Source organism: Ascaphus truei, chromosome 4, assembly GCF_040206685.1.
Source record: "Ascaphus truei isolate aAscTru1 chromosome 4, aAscTru1.hap1, whole genome shotgun sequence".
Lineage (NCBI taxonomy): Eukaryota > Metazoa > Chordata > Amphibia > Anura > Ascaphidae > Ascaphus > Ascaphus truei.
Window position 1 is genome coordinate 388,307,242 of NC_134486.1, and position 20,736 is coordinate 388,327,977.

The 20,736-nt window shown below is 41.5% G+C and overlaps 1 protein-coding gene across 5 annotated transcripts in view; it reads left to right on the plus strand.

Annotated features, from left to right (window-relative positions):
• CLIC5 (chloride intracellular channel 5) overlaps positions 1–20,736 on the plus strand; it is a 191,804-nt gene that overhangs the window by 133,231 nt on the left and 37,837 nt on the right. For 4 of the 5 annotated variants that reach the window (XM_075598545.1, XM_075598547.1, XM_075598546.1 and 1 more), the window contains exon 2: positions 13,743–13,852. In XM_075598545.1, the coding sequence (XP_075454660.1) occupies positions 13,743–13,852 (110 nt within the window). Of the gene's footprint in view, positions 1–13,742; positions 13,853–18,759; positions 18,820–20,736 lie in introns of all 5 variants that reach the window. The other variant, XM_075598544.1, reaches the window with a different exon arrangement.

Sequence of the window (20,736 nt, forward strand, 5' to 3'; positions counted from 1 at the left end):
TTTCCCCTCAGGGCAACTATTTTACTTTTAACCAGTAGAAAGGGGAATGGCCAGTGTATTTGAGAAATTGTCTCTTCATAAAAGTACCCTCAATTATTAACATGAGGCATCATAATTGCACAAGTTATGCCGCTTGAAAAAGAGTGCTATCATGCTTTCAGGAGTATAGTACATACGGCAGGTACCATTCAATCCCTGTGAAAAATAACATGATGAAAATAAGAGACAACCAACATTGTTGGGCAAATAACGTATTCTTGTTCACACTATATAAATATACAAATATATAAATAACAGAGCGATTAGGACACCAAAAAGTTGTAGGAAAATATTTGGCCCAATAATAAATAATCTTTCTGCAACTTTTTGGTGTGCGTATCCTTATGTTATTGTTGCATAGAATGTTTTAGGTACTCGGATAATAGCACCCTCTCCAGCAGTCTGATTTATTTCAGTTAACTGTGTTACCCAATCACTTCACACTTGTATATTGGTATATATATATATATATATATATATATATGAAAGAGAGAGAGCAAATGGAAATATTACTGTGTGCTCATTTGCATGTCTTAGGCTTGTCCTATAGTAGGTGCGGGCGCGCGTCTATGCAAACGTGCGTGCACGTGACGCACGCTTTTTGTATGTATGCTGTGAGTGAAGGTACTGTGTGTGTGTGTGTGTGTGTGTGTGTGTGTGTGTGTATAGATTGTGTGAGTTAATAATGTATTAAATAATATTTTTTAAATAAAAAAAACATGTTGCACAATAAAAATATTTTTTATTTATTCAATTTTGACACATACACACACACACACACACAGATACACACATTTCAGCGGCGGTAGCGGTGCAAAATCTTTCTTTTCCCCATCTTCTCCCCTGTCGGCCGGCGCCACGCTCACTGCGACCCTATTATAGAAAGGCTGACTAACCACAGTCAATTATAAGTGCTGCGCGCGCGCACGGCTGAGTGCGTGCGGCCACTATATAACAGCCCTTCGACAGGTCTGCAACCCTGCCTTTCACCATTATCATGAAGTGATAATGTGTGCAACAAAGTGCAAATAGGGTGGCGCAGTGAATAAAAATATAATATATAATATAATTAAATAAATTGTGAATAAAGTGAACGTGAACAAGATTGCAGCTCAAAACCCTTAAGTGGATGGTTTGCAGAATTCACTTCAATAGTAGGACGTCTCGGGGATCAGGGGAGCGCAGGTATCAATATGTGGAAAAATAAAGGCACAAAATAGTGCAAATACAGTTTTGAATAAAGCGATGTGATATATGTTATCAGGTGAATGGAGACTCACGTGGCATCAAATAAATTCAGGCATGTCAGAGTTCAGAGGCGAATGCTTGACTCTGTAGTGATGATGGATAAATAACCCCACAGTCTGATATGGTTTTGGCAGCACACACGGCACCTCATCAGTCAGAGTGTATAGGAAAAAAGAAAGGCTTCCATAGCGTAACACGATAATAACAATTTATACACGCAATAAAATTAAGACTTACAGTGTCTTAGATCAAAATGGGCACATAAAACAAGCAATATCACCAGCTCCAGTCTCCTCCGTCTCTGGCCTCACGTTCCGGACCGCAGGAGTTGTGTGGATCTGCTAACACACAATTGGCACGACCGGAACGGTGGTCCTCTGTATCCTCAGTCCTTGCTGTGCAATGCACCAGCATCCAAGGCTCTGCACCAGGCACACAGCAGATACGTCTGAAGACACAGTCAGTGTCGCGGGTAGACAACCGGTACACTTCCGGGCGGCAGCTGATGACGTCACAGGCAGCGACGCTACGCGTTTCACTAAACAGTGTAGCTTCGTCGGGAGTCAACGACCGGAATGAGAAGAAGTAGAGAGGGAAAAGGCCCAATTGGCTCTATAACGATATTGTGGAGTGATGACAGCATATATGTGCTGGTCACATAGCGTCTGCCCTACCAACAGTAAATTATGTGGGACAGTGGACATCACCGATAACCAAGTGTGTCACCACTTCCCGTGTTTGAAAGTTGGCAACCAAAGGTATATGTTCACAAAGACCCAGTTTGAGGACAATTGGGTGGTCCAGGATTCCAGTGAGGAACCAGGTCCCGGTTAGATGTTAAGAATTAGGGCGGGCACAACTTGATGTGCAAGGGTTAAGGGGACCATCATGATGAGGAAACCGCAGAGAAAGTTCAAGGCCAGAGAAGAGTAAAATAGTTATTAGGCAGCCCATCACGCACCAACTACTGGTTTTCTAAAATGCTCATGTTAACCCTTTGAGCACCGCACCCCCTTGTTGTATGGATCTCAATTGGTAGCATATGTTATCCAAGTCCGGACGAGAGATCATTTTATAAATAGAGGGGATATGTAGCCCTCGCAAACAAACAAACTAAGCATGGCACGGTGAATCGTGTTATAATTAGCAGTTGGATTCTCTTCCAGCCACACAAAGCCAAAGCCTAGCAAAAAATAGCTCTGACACTTGAGAAGATATGTACAAATGTCTCTCTTCTGGGAGATACAGTAGGAACAATATTGGTAAACAAAAAAGCCAGAGTCTTAGAAAACAAAAAAAAACAGCATCAAATGATATAATATCAGCTCTGCATCCCCTTAGACACCTGCTTAATTGGTGTGATGCCAGATGTAAATATTGTAAAAATCCAAAAATGTTTGTTGCCACTCCCGTCTCTAAGTACTTAGAAGAAGCTTTAGTGGTCTTTACATGCGTCATTATCATGACATACTCAGCATAGCTTTATTTTGAATCATCTTCATTTTTTTTTGAAGACCTAGGACTGGCTCTTTTAACCCTTCCTCTGCCAGTAAATACTGATACAGACAGACTAACATTTATTCATGTGATGTATCTATTTGCTTTGCGTGGAAAGCGTGTGTTTAATACAGGGAATTTTGACCGTACCTGTATATTGTCCAGAAACTATTGGACCTGATAAAAGTCCGACGTTGCAAAGCCACTGACACATGACTTCCATTGTTGCCTGTGTATTTTCTGGACTCTAATTCCCCTTTGTCTGTTGAGTTTCATATTGTGTTACTGCTTTCATTTTGCGTTTAGCAGCTGAATGGAAAGCTTAATTCAAACAGATGAGATTGAATATCAGGGGAGGAAATTATAGGATTGTGTCTGTCTGGTGACATTCTATTGTTTATAGTTGTTTTTATGAGTTATAGTGGCTGCTCATTTGCAAAGGCGATAAGTAAAAAACAGGATCATTGCAGAACACTCTGAAACCCCCCATGGCAAAAGAGTCTAAATCCCTTATTCTGTAAGGTGTGATAGGCGCAGACGCCGAGCTATCGCATGAAAAGCCCCATGAAAATCATTGGGACTTTTCATGCGATAGAACGTCACCTGCGTTATCACACCTTACAGAATACGCCCCTAAGTGTCTCACCCTACACTAATGAAGCGTCAACCACTCCCCAAAATATTTAATCAAACGTATGTATCATTTTATTTATATAGCACCAACAATGTATGTAGAAACTGACAATAGAAGGTAAAAAAAATGACAAACAAAAGTTATAAGTGTAGCAAGTAAAAGGCAACAAAAGAGGAAAGGCAACCCGCCCCCAATAGATTGCAATCTAAGTGGTATGTTGGGAGGCTTATTGACACAGTAGGAGTGACAGTGCATTATTATTAGGAGTGCGGGCAGGGGAGGTCAAGTGCGTCTGGAGTTCATAGTGGAGGCGTAGAAAGTTTAATGAGCTGCTTATTTGAAGATGTGGATTTTCAGCTGGGATTTGAATGTTATGCTGCTGTAGCTGCTGCAGGTACTAAAAAGAAACAAATCACCATGTACTGAAGTAATGAGTATGTCTTAGGTCAGGAGTGGCCAACCACAGTCCCCAAGGGCCAACAACAGGTCAGGTTTTAAGGATATTTCGTTTTTTATGGATATTTTAGTTCATTCAGGTTTTGACAGTATGTTCCAACAACATTTTTTATAAGGAATTCCCTTGTCGAGCCTTTTGTACTTGTTATAGTATGTCTTGCTATACAGCTATATGCGATGACACAGTTGCATAAAAAAAATTCTCTCTGAAATACAACATTTATGAAGTGTATTTCTACTGCGCTAGCATTGTACGCTAAAAAAAAAAAAAGACTTACATCACCTTCAGGGTGACGGAGAAAACCAACGCAGAAAACCGCCAAGAAAAAGAATGCACGCGCGCCAATTTCTTCATAAATAGGCTTGTGCCAATATGCGCAGGTAACTTCTCTCTAACTCCACCCACTTGCTCCATAAATCTCTCATCTCGTTGCTGGCAGATGCAAGCATACCAGAAAATGGCGCAACTAAGGTTAATATATAGACGCAGGTATATATCAGCGTGTGTGACAACAAAATAATAACTTTGCACCGATATTTTCACAGTATAGCTATAGTTGTCAGTTTTCAGCATCAGTGCCACTGAACCAATCCTTCAGGGGTCTCCTCTTGAGAGGGGGGTAGGGGTGTGTGACAGCAGGGGCAGCGTGGCATGGTATATTAAAGGTTAAGTCTGCTTCTTCCCCTTGCCAGTCAAGAGGGCGACCCAGATTATAGGGTTAACTGTCCATCTCCAGGCTGCAAAATGGCTGCCAGCCCTGCTAATATGTAACCCCGAATTAGTTATCTGTAATTCTGTATATTCTATATTTTTTAATAATAACTCTATATCATATAGCGCTTTTCTCCCAATGGAACTCAAAGCGCTTCACAATTACAGCATAGTGCACTGTAAGCAGCAAATATGACTTTTACAAACACAATCCCTTAACAGATGAGTTTACAATCTATGATTTTGGTGCCTAAGGCACAGGGAGATAAAGTGACTTGCCCAAGGTCACAAGAAGCTGACAGTAGGAATTGAACCAGGTTCTTTTGATTCAAACTCAGTGTCATTGTTTTCAGAACTCCTTCAATGGTTTCTATGTATACCTGTGTGACTCATTGTATGCCAGTAACAATGGCAAGCATACAATAAATCAGAGGGATAGTCTTTGTGTGGGGCTAGGTGCAGTGCTTGTAAACAATTGTAAGGTGGAGAACAGCGAGGCCGCCTTCTGGGAGAGTCCACACTTTTAAAGCTGAGCCTTATTCTCTCCACGGCAGCCAGGCGTCTACCCCTGCATTAGGTCTGGAGGTGAAATCAGGGGTTGGTGCTCATTGGTCAGTACCAATTTCCCATACTCCAAGCACCCATATCTAGTGGCTATCCTGACATGCCACCCATGGCCCCGATTGGTCTGATCTGAGCAAACCCACAGCTACTGATTGGCTCAGTGAAGGACAGGTCTCCCCTGATTGGTCAGCGACCAGTTCTCCATGTTTCTAAATGGAGTCCAGGAAACTATAGAAGTCCATGCTGATCAGAAGAACAAAATGTACCCAGCACACCAAGAGAAAATGAACTAATGAAGGATCAGCCAAAAAGTCAAATTTAATTAAACATTTACGATGCATATAACGTCAAACAGCAACAGAGGGACAAAGTGTATATAAGGGAAAAAAGACAGGGATGGAGAGGGAAGGAGAGGAAGGAAAAAACACGGGAAATAAAAAGTGCAGGGCAAGGGGGGCAACGTAACGTTTCGGGGTACAGACCCCTTCTTCTGGCCTGTTCCCAAGTTGACCGAAGTCACCTGGTACTTCCATTACCTTGTGACTAGGTCCCTGAAATACACAGTGACACACTGACACTAAATCTAAATAGTGGAAAACCAAAGATATATAAAGAGAGCTACTGCTAGTTCTTCAAGCAAAATACAGGTAAACTGGAAAGCACAAATCTCATACAGGAGTGCCTGTAAACACAGTAACGGATAAGGAATATAACTGGCAAATTATGGTGCTACAAGGTTAATGACCCACTGAAGTAGACTTTTGGCCAGCATACACAGGAACAGTCCAAAGGTAGATTAAGCTGGAACTCTAAACTCCTCAGTGTGCAAAAAAAACAGCACTGTGCTGCCATAATTTGCCAGTTATACTCCTTATCCGTTACTGTTTTACAGGCACTCTTATATGAGATTTGTGCTTTCCAGTTTACCTGTATTTTGCTTGGAGAACTAGCAGTAGCTTTTTATATCTTTGGTTTTCCACTATTTACCGTTGAGATTTAGTGTCAGTGTGTCACTGTGTATTTCAGGGACCTAGTCACAGGGCAAGGGAAGTACCAGGTGACTTCGGTCAACCTGGGAACGGGCCAGAAGAAGGGGTCTGTACCCCGAAACGTTACGTTGCCCCCTTGTCCTGCACTTTTTATTTCCCGTGTTTTTTCCTTCCTCTCCTTCCCTCTCCATCCCTCTCCATCCCTGTCTTTGTTCCCGTATATACACTTTGTCCCTCTGTTGCTGTTTGATGTTATATGCATCGTAAATGTTTAATTAAATTTGACTTTTTGGTTGATCCTTCATTAGTTCATTTTCTCTTTGTGTGCTGGGTACATTTTGTTCTATTGATTATTTGAGAGGAACGAGGGTCCTCTCTGTTCCCGTTTGCACCCGTTATTGCTATACAGACTTTCTTATTGGGTGCTGTCTGTACTTACTTTGTTCCATGCTGATCAGAGTTCCACAGTTGTTCATGGTTGGTCTCGGTGACTAGGGACCAACTGGAAAGGGAAATGTGGAGAGGCGGTGATCCCATGTAACTGGGTTTAGTCTGGGATGAACGGATCGAGATGGCATCCAGGATAAGCTAGCTTCACCAGCTCCCTGCACCAAGCGAGCTAGGAGTCCCCCGTAACCCTCTGTTCTGGTGATTTATTGCCATGTTTCTGCTTTGTGGTGCTCCCTGTTGGCTCTGGTCAGAATAAACATTTGTTTATTGTACTCTCTCTTTCTGCCTGGTGTTTTGCGATCCCAAAAATCTGGTCAAACCTCACCTATCGTGACAGACTTACTTTCAGTGACTCACAGCCCACAACTCCTAACAGGTTTCCATAGGGTCTATACTTACAAGCCTAAGGCCCCTTCTGATGAAGGGTGTACTAGAGTCAGGCACAACTGGATCAGAACCCACAGCCTCTGCTCACACCTTGAAATGGTCTGCTTTTAAAAGAGGAGAGTGTCCAAGAGTATGATTAGCTACAGGCATGTGCGCTGTAAAGTAAACTGTGACAGGGGAGCTATCTACCCTTCTTCTCAAGGGGCCTTAGACTTGTCAGTATAGGTCCTATGAAAAGCTTTTAGGAGATGTGGGGTCTGAGTAATTTAAATACACTTTGCATATCTTATTAGCATATCTCCCAGGTATCTAAGGGGCATTCCTTTTTGAGCACAGGGGTCTCTCCCTATGTTCATATGCATATAGGAAGTAGGGTGCTCCACTGAATAGGAGAGACAAAGAATCTTATTTCAATAGTCCTTAAAGCTGAGATTCTGGACCTATGGAGTGGGTATACGAGTGATAAACCTGTAATTAAACCGCATAAAATCTCCTAAAGGTAACGAACAGGGCGATAGAAATCAGCCTGCAGTAAATCTCATTGGAGAAAAGTTTCCTCTGTACTGTAGTATAATACACTCTTGATGAAATAATGAAATAAATCTCACCCACTCCTGAGTCCCCACGAGTCTGTAATGGCGTGTCCAGCCGCAAACGGAGAAATGCAGGAACCAGAAAAAAGAAAAGCAGTGCACTGCCAGGGACACGGGGGGTAAAAATGCAAATATCTTTATTCAAAAATAATGGAGGCTGCACCTCCCCCTGGGGTGATGTTTATTTCTGAATATTTGCATTTTTACCACCTGGGTCCCTGGCAGTTCGCTGCTCCCCCTATGTTATTTGGAAGGAGGTGTGAGGAGATACATATAGCCTATAATTTTGCTTATTAGTATTCTGGATATGTATGTATGTCTTTATTTATATAGTGCTTAACACACTTTATACACGTGACAATCGTATAAATAACAAATAATATAAATAACAGATCATGGGAATAAGTGCTTTAGTCATAAAAGTAACACTAAGGAAGAGGAGTCCCTGCCCCGAGGAGCTTGCAGTCTAATTAGTAGGTAGGGAGAACGTACAGAGACAGTAGGAGGGTGTTCTGGAAAGTGCGTCTGCAGGGGGCCAAGCTTTATGTACGGTGTCTATAGTATTTGCCACGGTGCTACTCATATGCTTTGTTAAGCAGGTGGGTCTTAAAGGTGGATAGAGAGGGTGCTAGTCGGGTACTGAGGGGAAGGGCATTCCAGAGGTGTGGGGCAGTCAGTGAGAACGGTTCAAAGCGGAGAGGGCTTTAGACACAAAAGGGGTAGAGAGAAGACATCCTTGAGCAGAACGCAAGAGTCGGGATGGTGCATAGCGAGAAATTAGGGCTGAGCTGTAAGGAGGGGCAGAGAAGAGTGTAAAACTTTAAAAGTGAGGAGGAGAATTGAGTGCGAGATGTGGGATTTGATAGAAAGCCAGGAGAGTGATTTTAGCAGGGGAGACGCTGAGACAGATTTAGGAAAGAGTATAGTGATTCTGGCAGCAGCGTTTAGGATAGATTGTAGGGGAGACAGGTGAGAGGCAGGGTGGCCGGACATCAGGAGGTTACAGTAATCGAGACGGGAGAGAATAAGGGCCTGAGTCAGCATTTTTGCAGTCGAGCAACAGAGGAACGGGCTTATCTTTATAATATTGCGGAGGAAAAAGCGACAGGTTTTAGATACGTTTTGAATGTGAGAGGAGAATGTGAGAGAGGAGTCGAGTGTGATCCTTAGGCAGCGTGCTTGCACTACTGGGTGTATGACAGAACTTCCAACAGTAATGGGGAAGGAGGAAGTGGGGCCAGGTTTGGGATGAAATATGAGGAGCTTTGTTTTTGACATGTTGAGTTTAAGTCAGCGGTGGGCCATCCAGGATGATATCGCAGAGAGCCATTCAGAAACTTTGGTCTGTACAGCAGGTGTAAGGTCAGGTGTTGAAAAGTAAATGTGTGTCGTCAGTATAGAGGTTATATTTGAACCCAAGAGATGTCATTAGGTCACCTAGAGAGAGTGTGCACAGAGAAAAGAGGAGAGGTAACAAGACAGAGCCCTGGGGTACCCCCACAGAGAGATCGATAGAGGAGGTGTTAGCAGAAGAAAGTACGATGGGAGAGGTAAGAGGAGATCCAGGATAGAGCTTTGTTATGAATACCAAGAGTATGGAGAATGTGAAGGAGGATAGGGTAGTCCACGGTATCAAATGCTGCAGAGAGGTCGAGTTATATAAGCTGAGTGTAATGACCTCTGTCTTTGACAGCATGGAGGTCATTAGTTATTTTAGTGAGGGCTGTTTCAGTGCAGTGAGCAGTGCGGAAGCCAGATTGTAGAGGGTCTAGGAGAGAATAGGTGGTGAGCAAATGGAGCAAGCGAGAGAATACAAGACGTTCAAGGAGTTTAGAAGCAAAAGGCAGGAGGGAGACAGGTCGATAGTTAGAAAGACATTTAGGGTCAAGCTTGCTGTTTTTGAGTAATAGTATGACTGTTGCATGTTTGAAGGAGGAGGGAAACATACAAGAGTAGAGGGAGTAGTTAAAAATCTGTGAGCATGGGGATTATAGTAGGAGCAAGAGGATATGGTGCTATTTCAAGGAACATGAATCCACTCCTGTTTTAGGCAACATTGCGTATATCAATTTGTTTTAATTGCTCTTACTTTGATATGTGCATTGCTCACCCATCGCTAACTTATTTTCACACCCCCAAAATCACAAAATAGGTTCAAACAAAGATATATTGACATTAAGTGATGCAGGATAAGCATACATTGCATCCGTTTACTGCACACATTGCCCTGATTAATGTACCTCATAATGTTCAGATAAAAATGTCTTTACCGTTTTCCAGGAAATTTAACCTGCTGTACTCAGCGTATACATCTTTATGTCAAAACATGGCATTTTCACAAACAATGACATTTGCGCTGTAATTTTTTGCTAGTCCCTCTGGCAGTCATGTTGTTTTAATACTGTCACATTTGTGTTGCAGCAAAAATGTCAGTGCTAAAAAGAATATAAACCTACAAAAAATATGCGTTCTATGGCTTTGTCCATAGTAGAGCAGCCCACGATCTTCCGCGCTGACGCTGAGGCTCACCTGCTCAATCAGGATCGATTTCATGGACTAGCAGGCGAGCCAGCGTGCGCTATCGGATGGCGGAGCTATGACGTCACGGGGTCAACAGGGGTCGAAGCGCCGACATCACGGTGCCGGCGTCAACGTCATGGCGCTGACGTCAACCTAGCGCTGCTTCACCCGGGTTGGATGTTGGCAGCCACGTGACGTTCTCAGCGTGGTCTGAAAATATTTTCTCCTGTCAGATGAAAATCCCTGCGCCTCAGCACGCCTGCGGACGCTCGCGGAAGCCCCCTCTCAAGACATCTTTTTTGAGGATGACGGGGCTCATCGCGGAGTGTCCGCACTGCTCAGCGCTGTCGGTCCTTCTATGGACGCAGCCTATGTAGGAAGACGTTATACATATGATGCAAAATTTGTTGTTTGAAATGATTTTTTAAGCATCCCTCATGTTGAATACAATTTAAATTAACGCATAATGAAGTTTATTTTTATTTATAGTTAGTGTTGGTAAATATAAATTAGTGTAATTGTTTTATAATTGCTTCACCGTGAAAATAATAACTTATATTAACTTATTAACTTATATAATGAAACATCCGTGCTGAGTCCAATAATTTATTTTTTTGATACCTACAGAAGCAACTTAATTCCGCACCAACATTATTAATAGTCTTTTTTGGCACAGAGAAACCCTTTTTTTGTACACACCATTTACAACTTTACGCCTAGCACAGTCCATTTCTGAGATGAAAAAAATATATTTTTGGCACAGATGAAGAAATGTAAGCTTAGCACATTGGCACAAGTGCAATTAAAATTGAGTTTACTGCCAATTTTGCAGCAACAAATATGTTTGCAATGCTTATTGCATAGGCTCTACAGACCATTGCCAGTTCAGCCAGTTCAGCCAGTTCAGCATTGTGTACTATCTTTTTACCAATAGTAACAACATAAGTATTTTTCTACAGTTATGGTTTCTCTGTTGGTCTACAACAGTGGTTTTTAACAATTTTTTGGTTAAGGATCACAATAATTATATTGTGAAATTCTACAGAACCCCAACCCTCCCTAACAGCGTGTCTGCTATCAGATCCATTGTAAGGAACCCCAACCCTCTCTAATAGTGCGTCTGAGATCAGATGTATTGTAAGGAACCCCAACCCTCTCTAATAGTGCGCCTGAGATCAGATACATTGTAAGGAACCCCAGCCCTCTCTAATAGTGTCTGAGAGCAGATGTATTGTAATGAACTCAACCCTGTCTAATAGCGTGTCTGTGATCAGATGCATTGTAAGGAACCCCAACCCTCTCTAATAGCGCGTCTGAGAGGAGATGCAGTGTAAGGAATCCCAACCTTCTCTAATAGTGTGTCTGAGATCAGATGCATTGTAAATTCTTCTGTATTTGGTACAATTTTCAAATGACCTGAAAATTGCAGTGAACCCTTTTGGGATGCCCGGGGAACACAAGGGTTTCTAGGAGCCCCTGTTGAAAAACACTGGTCTACAGTATAGTGAGGACCAGGGGACAGTGAGAGTGGCTGTGCAGTCAGCAGCAACTATTAAGGTTAATGTCAGCAATTATTTGTAGATTCAGTTCTCTAAACAGATACAACTGGAAGAGGCTAGTTATACTCAACTGAATATATTCTGAAGCATGTCAATTTTCACATATTGTATACAGTACGTGGCTGCTTCACCTTTTATCTGAACGTTATTTGTGTCATCATATTAAAAACAAATCCTCATCTTAAAATGCAAGTGGCATAGACTTCAGCCAATGCATGTAATGGAATGGAATTTCTATCAATAATTCAGCCTCGGGTCGTGTGTCAGTGCTGGGTTAACTTTCAGCACCTGCCTGGCATCATTGTGAGGCTGCTTCCAAGCTCACACTTCGGTACTGGAAATATGTATCAAAGATTCTCTGGTTCAAAAGCCGTGCAAAAGTGGGGAAATAACAGCAGCGGGTGTACTGTAACTAGGACAAATCTGATTAAGAACAAGAAGCAACACAAACACGTGGAAAAGCAGCTTGCACATAGAGATGCAAATCTTCTGATAAATCCGATTTATAATGTTGAGTCTGGTAGCTATTCCCCAGCAACACCTATACCCAGTCTCCAGTGTGCTCTTTCACTGTAGCACAGGGATGGCCAACGCCAGTCCTCAAGGGCCATCAACAGGTCAGGTTTGAAAGGCGTAATCCAAGACGGCATTTTTTTAAAGTTTTTTTTTTATATAGAATTGAAGCAGGGGGTCACCAGAACCCCAATAATTTCAGCTCTGGGGACTTATTCCCATGACCTGTTATTTATATTATCTGTTATTTATTTGATTACCACGTGTATTACTACTGTGAAGCGCTATGTACATTAATGGCGCTATATAAATAAAGACATACAATACAATGGGATTCAGCTCCAGGGACCCCTGCTTCAACTTTATATATATATATACATTTATATATATATAAATGCACTTTCCCCCACCCTATGGGAGATATGGCGGCTACGCTGTGTGTGGTGCGTTACCTGTGGCTCACAGGAGGCCTGAACCTCCACCGCTGGGAACCTGGGGTGTACCTGATTCGTCTGGTGACAGTGCCTCCACCTGCAAGGGATCCCAATGGGGTGGGATAAGCCCCTTACAGGAACAATACCAATAATACACACACTCAAGTATATACTACCAACCTTTACTGAACACAGTAATATCGGTAACCTGTACCACACAGCAAGATAGGCCCCAACCTGATACCACCAGGGGGTGTCCCCTAAGTATATTGGGTGCCAGGCACCAATACCCTGATGCCCCTTTTTCCCAATGTCAAGGCCCTCCCAAAGTGTAGGAGATAGCGCTATCCCGTGAAGTGTTGGTGCACTTAGTTGGGTTCCTGCCCGGAAGCTCCAGCACCCGGGTGATGCAGATTAACGAAGAGATCTGTCTGATCCAACGTTGTCATCCGCAAGGCCGTCCGCCTCCGCGTGGGGTGAATTCCGGCGTGGATAATATCACCTTTCAGTCTCTCACAGGGAGGTAGTCTGGTCCCAGACCACAGGCCGCAATCACCGTGCGGCGTCTTTACTTTGTCCCTGACACTAATCAGTAAATAGGGGCGCCCCTATCTAAGGGGCCTTCCCTGAAGCAACCACAAGCTACTGTGAGTCGGTAGGACTCAAAAAGGAGTGTGCCAGAGCCTGTTTTAGAAGAGGAAGAGGATGTGACTTTGTGAATAGTTGCTATAGAAACAAAAAAATTCATGTTACATTATAATACATAAAAAATGTTATTCACAGTGGGGTTTAAAAAAATGCTACAAGTATTTTCTCATAGTACAGAAATGATTTATTTATATAAAAAAAAAACCTGCATGAATGATATTGCTTGGTCTGTAGCTTTAAGAGATGCAACAGGAACGTTACACTTTTTCAGTGTGGTTGTAACATAAAACTGCCCTTAGCAAGCCATGATTCATTTGTAACACATCATTACTAACGAATATGTGACCTTTTTGCAATCTCTCGTGTTACTCTTAGAAAGATCCAATTAATACTTTTAGTACACAAGGAATTGTGATTAACTGGTCTTCATTGGTTGATAATCATATGCATATTTTCTGCTTTGGATACAATGTTGACTACTAAATGTTGTTTCTTACAGGCTGGGAGTGATGGAGAAAGTATAGGAAACTGCCCCTTCTCTCAACGGCTCTTCATGATCCTCTGGCTGAAAGGAGTTGTGTTCAATGTTACCACAGTTGACCTCAAAAGGTACGAATCATTTTCAGGCTTTTTACAGCGCAGAGCCTGTATACACGGTATGTACTCGCATGGAAAGGACGAAGCTGGAAACTACAGTCCAATAGTGTAAAGACACTAAAAACATTAGTATTACATTCATTTGCAGAATAAAAAATATATATTTTATAAGATTGAGGGTAAAGATTGATACAAGCCGTAGGGAATGGAGTTTTCCGGTCTCTCATTCAGAGCTGTGTGGATTCCTGTGATATTTTTTTTACTGAGTCTGCAGACGTTCAATGGTTACAGCAACCCTAACTCAAATCTTCAGCGATTTTGTCCTAAGCCCTGCTGAGTTCAATATGTGTGAGCAGATACAGCGGGTTCATTGTCCCGTCTGATGCGTTATGCTGGGATGTTCGGCGTCAACACCGCCATTGAACGCTATTTAAACTCTGTCATCCTGTAAATTTTTATGGGATATGTTATGTTATCTGATGGAGCATCATGCTACATGCAGTAGCTTTTTGCCAAAGGATGCTGCCACCAAAGCCATTCTTAATCTAAAAACACATGCAAACAAATCACTTAAAGCTGCAGTTTTAGCAATATCCTGCATGTGTGTTTTTTTTTAATAAATCAGTTCTGTAGTAAGAAAAAATACTTTTAGCATTTTCTGTTTTAAAAAACAACAACTTTGAAAGACCAATTTTCTTGTATTCTATTTCAACAAGCATGCTTGTTCCTATAGCAACGATTTACATTCCCCATATTTAAAGATGTCGCCAAACTTTGCTGATCAATAGACGGAGAACGAATTGACCGGCAGCTATGCAGTTCTTTAGGTAATTAGAGATTGCCCACATGAAACTATTGAAGTAAAAAAAAAAAGAAAAAAAAAAAAAAAGACTGAACTGCAGCTTTAAGTATGGCAAATCGGCATAACCTGTCGGGTAATCCCTCCCTGATAAAGAAAATAAAAATCCATTATAGAAAAAGCCCATTAGAGACACTAGAACTAAACTTGTATTCAGTATTTATATACAGCTCAACCCAGTTATAGCGCGTCCGCTATAACGCGGATCCACTTAAAACGCGGTTTGAGCATGGACCCCGAATTTTAAAAAATGGACTTTTAACTTTTTTTTGCACACTGCACACACTCACTGTACACTGCATACACTGCACACACTCACAGCACACTGCATACACTCACAGCACACTGCATACTCACAGCACACTACACACACTCACAGCACACACAGCACTCTCACAGCACACTGCATACACTTACAGCACACTACTCACAGAACACAGCACCAGCACACACAGCACACTCTCACAGCACACTGCATACACTCACAGCACACTACTCACAGAACACAGCACCAGCACACACACCAGACACTCACAGCACACTGCATACACTCACAGCACACTGCATACTCACAGCACACTACACACACTCACAGCACACACAGCACTCTCACAGCACACTGCATACACTCACAGAACACAGCACCAGCACACACAGCACACTCTCACAGCACACTGCATACACTCACAGCACACTACTCACAGAAGACAGCACCAGCACACACACTGGACACACTCAGAGCACACACAGCACCAGCACACACACACGCACACGCACACAGCACACAGCACACACCCTACCTTTAGTGTCACAGGCCACCCACCTTTGGGGGCATCGTGGGGCTGCTGGGGGGGGGGGACAATGCGGGGATCAGCACAAGGCTGGGAGGACGGTGCGGGGATCGGCGCAAGGCTGGGAGGACGGTGCGGGGATCGGCGCAAGGTTGGGAGGACGGTGCGGGGATCGGCGCAAGGCTGGGAGGACGGTGCGGGGATCGGCGCAAGGCATCAGTGCGAGGCTGGGGGGGGGATCGGTGCAGGGATCAGTGCGAGGCTGGGGGGGGGTCTGTGCAGGGATCAGTGCGAGGCTGGGGGGGGGGGTATCGGTGTGAGGCTGAAGGGGATCCTTGGTTGGATGGTGCGGAGCTGCTGAGGGGAGTGCTGGGAATGCTGGGAGTATTACAGTGGCTGCTAGGGGACATGTAGGGCTGCCGGCGCCACACTCCACCTCTTCCCCCCTCCTCCTCCCTCCTCCCAATCGGGTGCGCGGCGGCCATTTAAAAAAAAAATTGTGCGACCCCGGTTATAGGCGGTCAAATCGGGTGGCCCCCGAGGACCGCGTTATAACGGGGTTGAGCTGTATATATTTTTTTAAAACATGTCTACTTAACAAATACAGTTAAATAGACTATTTAAAATTTATCTTTTTTTGTACATTAGATTTAAAAAAAATGTTGGTGTGTGAAATCTGGAGATTTTCAGTTCCAGCTGTCCGCGAAAACAAATCTGGGACCAAAATATTGATACTCTTATTACATACATAGTAACAATTAGTAGCACTTTAAGTTGAAAAATAACATACAGGAAGTCTATCAAGTTTAAGTATGTCCTGTTAATAATAATATTTTTTTTTCTTTATTATGAAAAAGGAGGAAAACTATGATGCTAACTGCACTTGTGTAATATGATGTCGATATGGGGTAGAATTTAGCGATGTGTTCCTGTGCTGACGTATTTACAGTGCACCAGCACTATACGACATCAAGACTTACAGTGCACCAAAGCTTCATTCCCAAATATAGTTGCACCACAGATTAAGTGAATTATAAAGAAAATGAGCAGCGCTTAATGATAGGGGGCTATTTGGCATCATATATATCCATTTAGAAATTACAACCAGCAATGTAACACCTTTTCCTTTGAGACATTTGCATCATACTTTTTATATTTATTGATCTCTGCCAGAAAAGAACAAACCCAGGGACTCTAGGAGCTATTCAGACAGGGGCACAAGTTACAATTATCATCAGCTGACGGCCAGCAAGAACACGTGGGAAATAACTCGCTCCTTAAAGAAAAGGCTTAAAAAAGTAAAAAGCATCTTCTTAAGTTGATACAATAAGTAAACACCGCTCGTAGGGTGAGGGGCAGATTTCCTTGGATGGGCGCAAGTGGCTGGTTTAAGAATGAGACCCCAATTTAGAGTTGGCCAAAAATAGGTGTAAACGATAGTGTGTATGGGGGTCGTTAACATACCGACTTGACAGGCTGAGTGAATGCATGTCTATTGTTGCTTTCATTAAATCAGCTCAACACGGGTGTACGCATGGTCAATAGCACCTGTTCATATTAGCATTCAATTGGATTAACAGCTATTCTCAATTTAAGACTCTTTTTAATTATGCACCTCTAGGGCCCAGGCGCTAATCTCACAACACTATATGAACCCAGCATTTGCAACAACTATTTTTTCAGCCAAGGCTGTGATTGCCGCTCTATTGATGCACAGACACGACATGGCAATGCTTACTCTTCTTGATAATAAACCAAGACCCCCCAGAGAAAAGGGGAAATCATTTATAGGGCTAGCGTTGATGTATTTGGCATGCCCAATAATGAGGTGCTCCGGAGATACCGCCTAACACCTCGAATCATCGTGGAAACGTTGAAACTTATTAAGGCTGATAATGAGCCTAAGAGACACATTAGAACAGCTATTAGCAAATGTAACATGTTTAAAGGCGCGTGCTGATGCAATTAAGCACAAACGTTACACAGACGTAATTATTATACAGACATACTGTAGGATTGTAAAAGACGTTAAAATTACGCATAGCCAGTCACGCTAATTTAAGACCTTGTGCTATTTTAAGACCAGCTGCTAATTATTCTTTAGTGCAGGGGTGGGCAACTCCGGTTTTCAAGGACACTAATAGGCCAGGTATTAGGGATATCCCTGCTTCAGCAGAGGTGGCTCAGTCTTCAGCTGAGCGACTGATTTAACCACCTGTGCTGAAGCAGGGTTATCCTCAAAACCTGACCTGTTGGTGGCTCTTGAGGACAGGAGTTGTCTACCCCTGCTCTAGTGCCTAAGTCTTAATCAGGTCACAGTTCTAAGTCCAAAGAGTGATGTAAGAAATAAAGCTTCTGTATTCCATGTTCTATTTGGGGAAGCGTGACATAGAAACGCAAACACACACGTAAATACATACACGTATTGTATTGAAGTAAACACATCAAACTGCTGTTACAATATATATATATATATATATATATATATACACAGTATAGTTCTAGTAAAAGGACAAATGACATGTTATAGTAATTATACTGTAAGAATGATGTTCCGTAAAGATACATATGACCTCATCTCCGCCTGCTCATCTCATGTGTGTTCCTGAAGCCTCTTCTCCTTGGGCTTCTCACCCTTGTAGCTTCTTGTCAAATCTTCCTCCCTTCCATCTCCTGTCCTCCTGACACTCTTGTTGTCGGATCTTCTTTGCTATTGAGTGGTCTTTTCATTTTCTACTATTTCATCCTATGTAGTAACATGGGCTTAAACTTACTGGTTTCAGGATTGGTATTCTGGAAGTGTGAAGACTTATTTGGTCATGTCTGTGTGGGCCTTTGGGCAAACCAGTCAAGCTGAATTTGTTTGTCCTCCTGTATGGGAATCTTTCTTAATACTATTTCTGCTTCCTGGGAGATATATAAATAACTGAAAATGTGTAAACAGCTTCTCTCTGTTAGAGTACGGACTGTTGTATTTATAGATTGCCCATGTTACTCTTGGTCCAGATTTAAATACATAGTATACAGTGTAATATATAGCATTCTTAAACCAAGAATATATATATATATATATATATATATATATATATATATATATATATATATATATATATTCTATATAATTATAGTTTGAAACGCACACAACTAATAACTAACTTACAAAAAACGGTGCAAGTGCAAAATGTAGAGCTATGCACTTTGCATAGAATAAAGAAATACAGTATATTCTAACACTGTATTCTTTCCCTATTAACTGATGCTGCTTGAAGTCTAAGCCCCCACACTGAATCCTTACAGAAGAAAAAGAATGTCCAGAAAGTGACCAACAGGTATAGTATTTCAAACTTGTGCAGGGGAGACCGTTTCTGTAAAAGTAATTCACTCACAAATTATCTATTGTGTTTTAGGCGTAATACTCCACTGGAGTAGAGAATTCAGATAGGGGTTGGTCTGTGCATCACCGATCCATCTGGTTATAATCTCACTAAATTCAGAGGCAGAACAAACAGCGACGTACTGATAAAATTGTTTATCTGCAAATAAAAGAAAGCCACTCACAATCTACTGGTAAAAACAAGCATGTTTGGAAAAATCCTAGCACAGATACAAGATAAACACACACGACACAGTGTTAGATTTGCAATGTGGACTCCAAGTCTCTCCTCCTCGTCTTCATCAAATGACATCAGTGGGCGGGGCGATGCCTGTGCTGCTCTGTAGACTTCCTTCCTCTGTGTTCTCAGAGATATTTAGGAAGTCCAGGGAATTAACCCAACACATTTCGCTTCAAAAACTTCTTCAGGGGTGATGTCAAAATGGTTTATCCCTCCCTCTATATAACCTGATCAATTAAGTAAAATCTATATGGCTAAGAAAGAATGCAAAATAACTATATTCTAACTAACATTCACTTTCAATAAATAAAACAAATAAAAACAACAACATTAATTTAAGAATATATAACTGTACCAAACTATGGAATAATTAAAAAAGGCCTAAAGAATAAAATATCACATTGAGTATACAGATTAACTCATCAGTCATATTGTATAATAGGAGATGTCTCCAAAATATTACTATGTCAGAGTGGCCAATGCTCCAAGCATTTAATATATAAAACCATATACTGTATGAGGTTTGAGCATAGAGTGGTATCCTAAGGACTCTATATTAACTGGGAAACTAGGGGAAAGGAAAATTAACCATATATTATGATGAAGAAGGAACACCAAATAGCAATAAAGGCATATTATGGGATGATTGGTTTGTATCTAGTAAAGGAAAAGAGAAAAGAGTGAGTGTACCACCAAGTATCCAGAGGATAATCTATATTAATATCAATATAGATATAGATTTACAAATCTAAACACACAAATAGTGTGGGAATTATGGTTTGACCAGAAAGGCACCCAAATTTGGATCCACATTTAACCCTTTCAAAGTTAATGTTTTCAAAGTGTGTATGTAACGGGTTTCCTGTTGGTGGTTCTGTGTGATTATGTTAACTTCTCTCCAATTTAATTGTAGTTCTTCTATACCCATACAGATTAACCCTGCTGGGTTCTGAAAATGACAGTTTTAAAAATGTTTAGATTGTTTTGGATTATACCATTTAAAGATTAGGTTGGCGGAACATAAAACTAATATTCAAGTTTTCTCATGGTACATCAAATATATTGCTTCTTACATGGACATTTTTGTAAGTAAACTAAAAAAATGTAATCACAATTAATAAAATGCTCTGTTGTATATTCTTTATTGGTCCAAGAAGAAGAGAACTTTTAAAATTGTTTTGATTCATATATACTGTATTTAGTTTGCAAACTTTACATTTCAAGCATTTATAATACCCTTTCACATCTGATTTGTTGTGTATCTCCCATCTAAAGATCTTTTTAAACAACTCATGCTATTTTTTGTTTGAGAGTTTCAGCCTAAGTAAAAATAATTCTGGGTATCTCTGGCAGGTGAGCCTGGAAAATTGCATTTTTCTGTATAATGCACCAATGCTTATTGATTATTTTATTAATTTTTGGGGCCGTTGTATTCAATTGAGTTATGATAGGAACATGAATTTCTTCTTCCAAATTTGATAGTTTCATTTTTGATTGATAGGTTAATTATTTTCTACCAACTTTTTTTTACCTTTTCATAAACTTTATTCAAAATTGTTGGTTGATTGGTTTTTGGTTAAAATTTTTGAATTCTATCTACTGCTTGTTGTTCATATGTTCTGCTTTAGAACA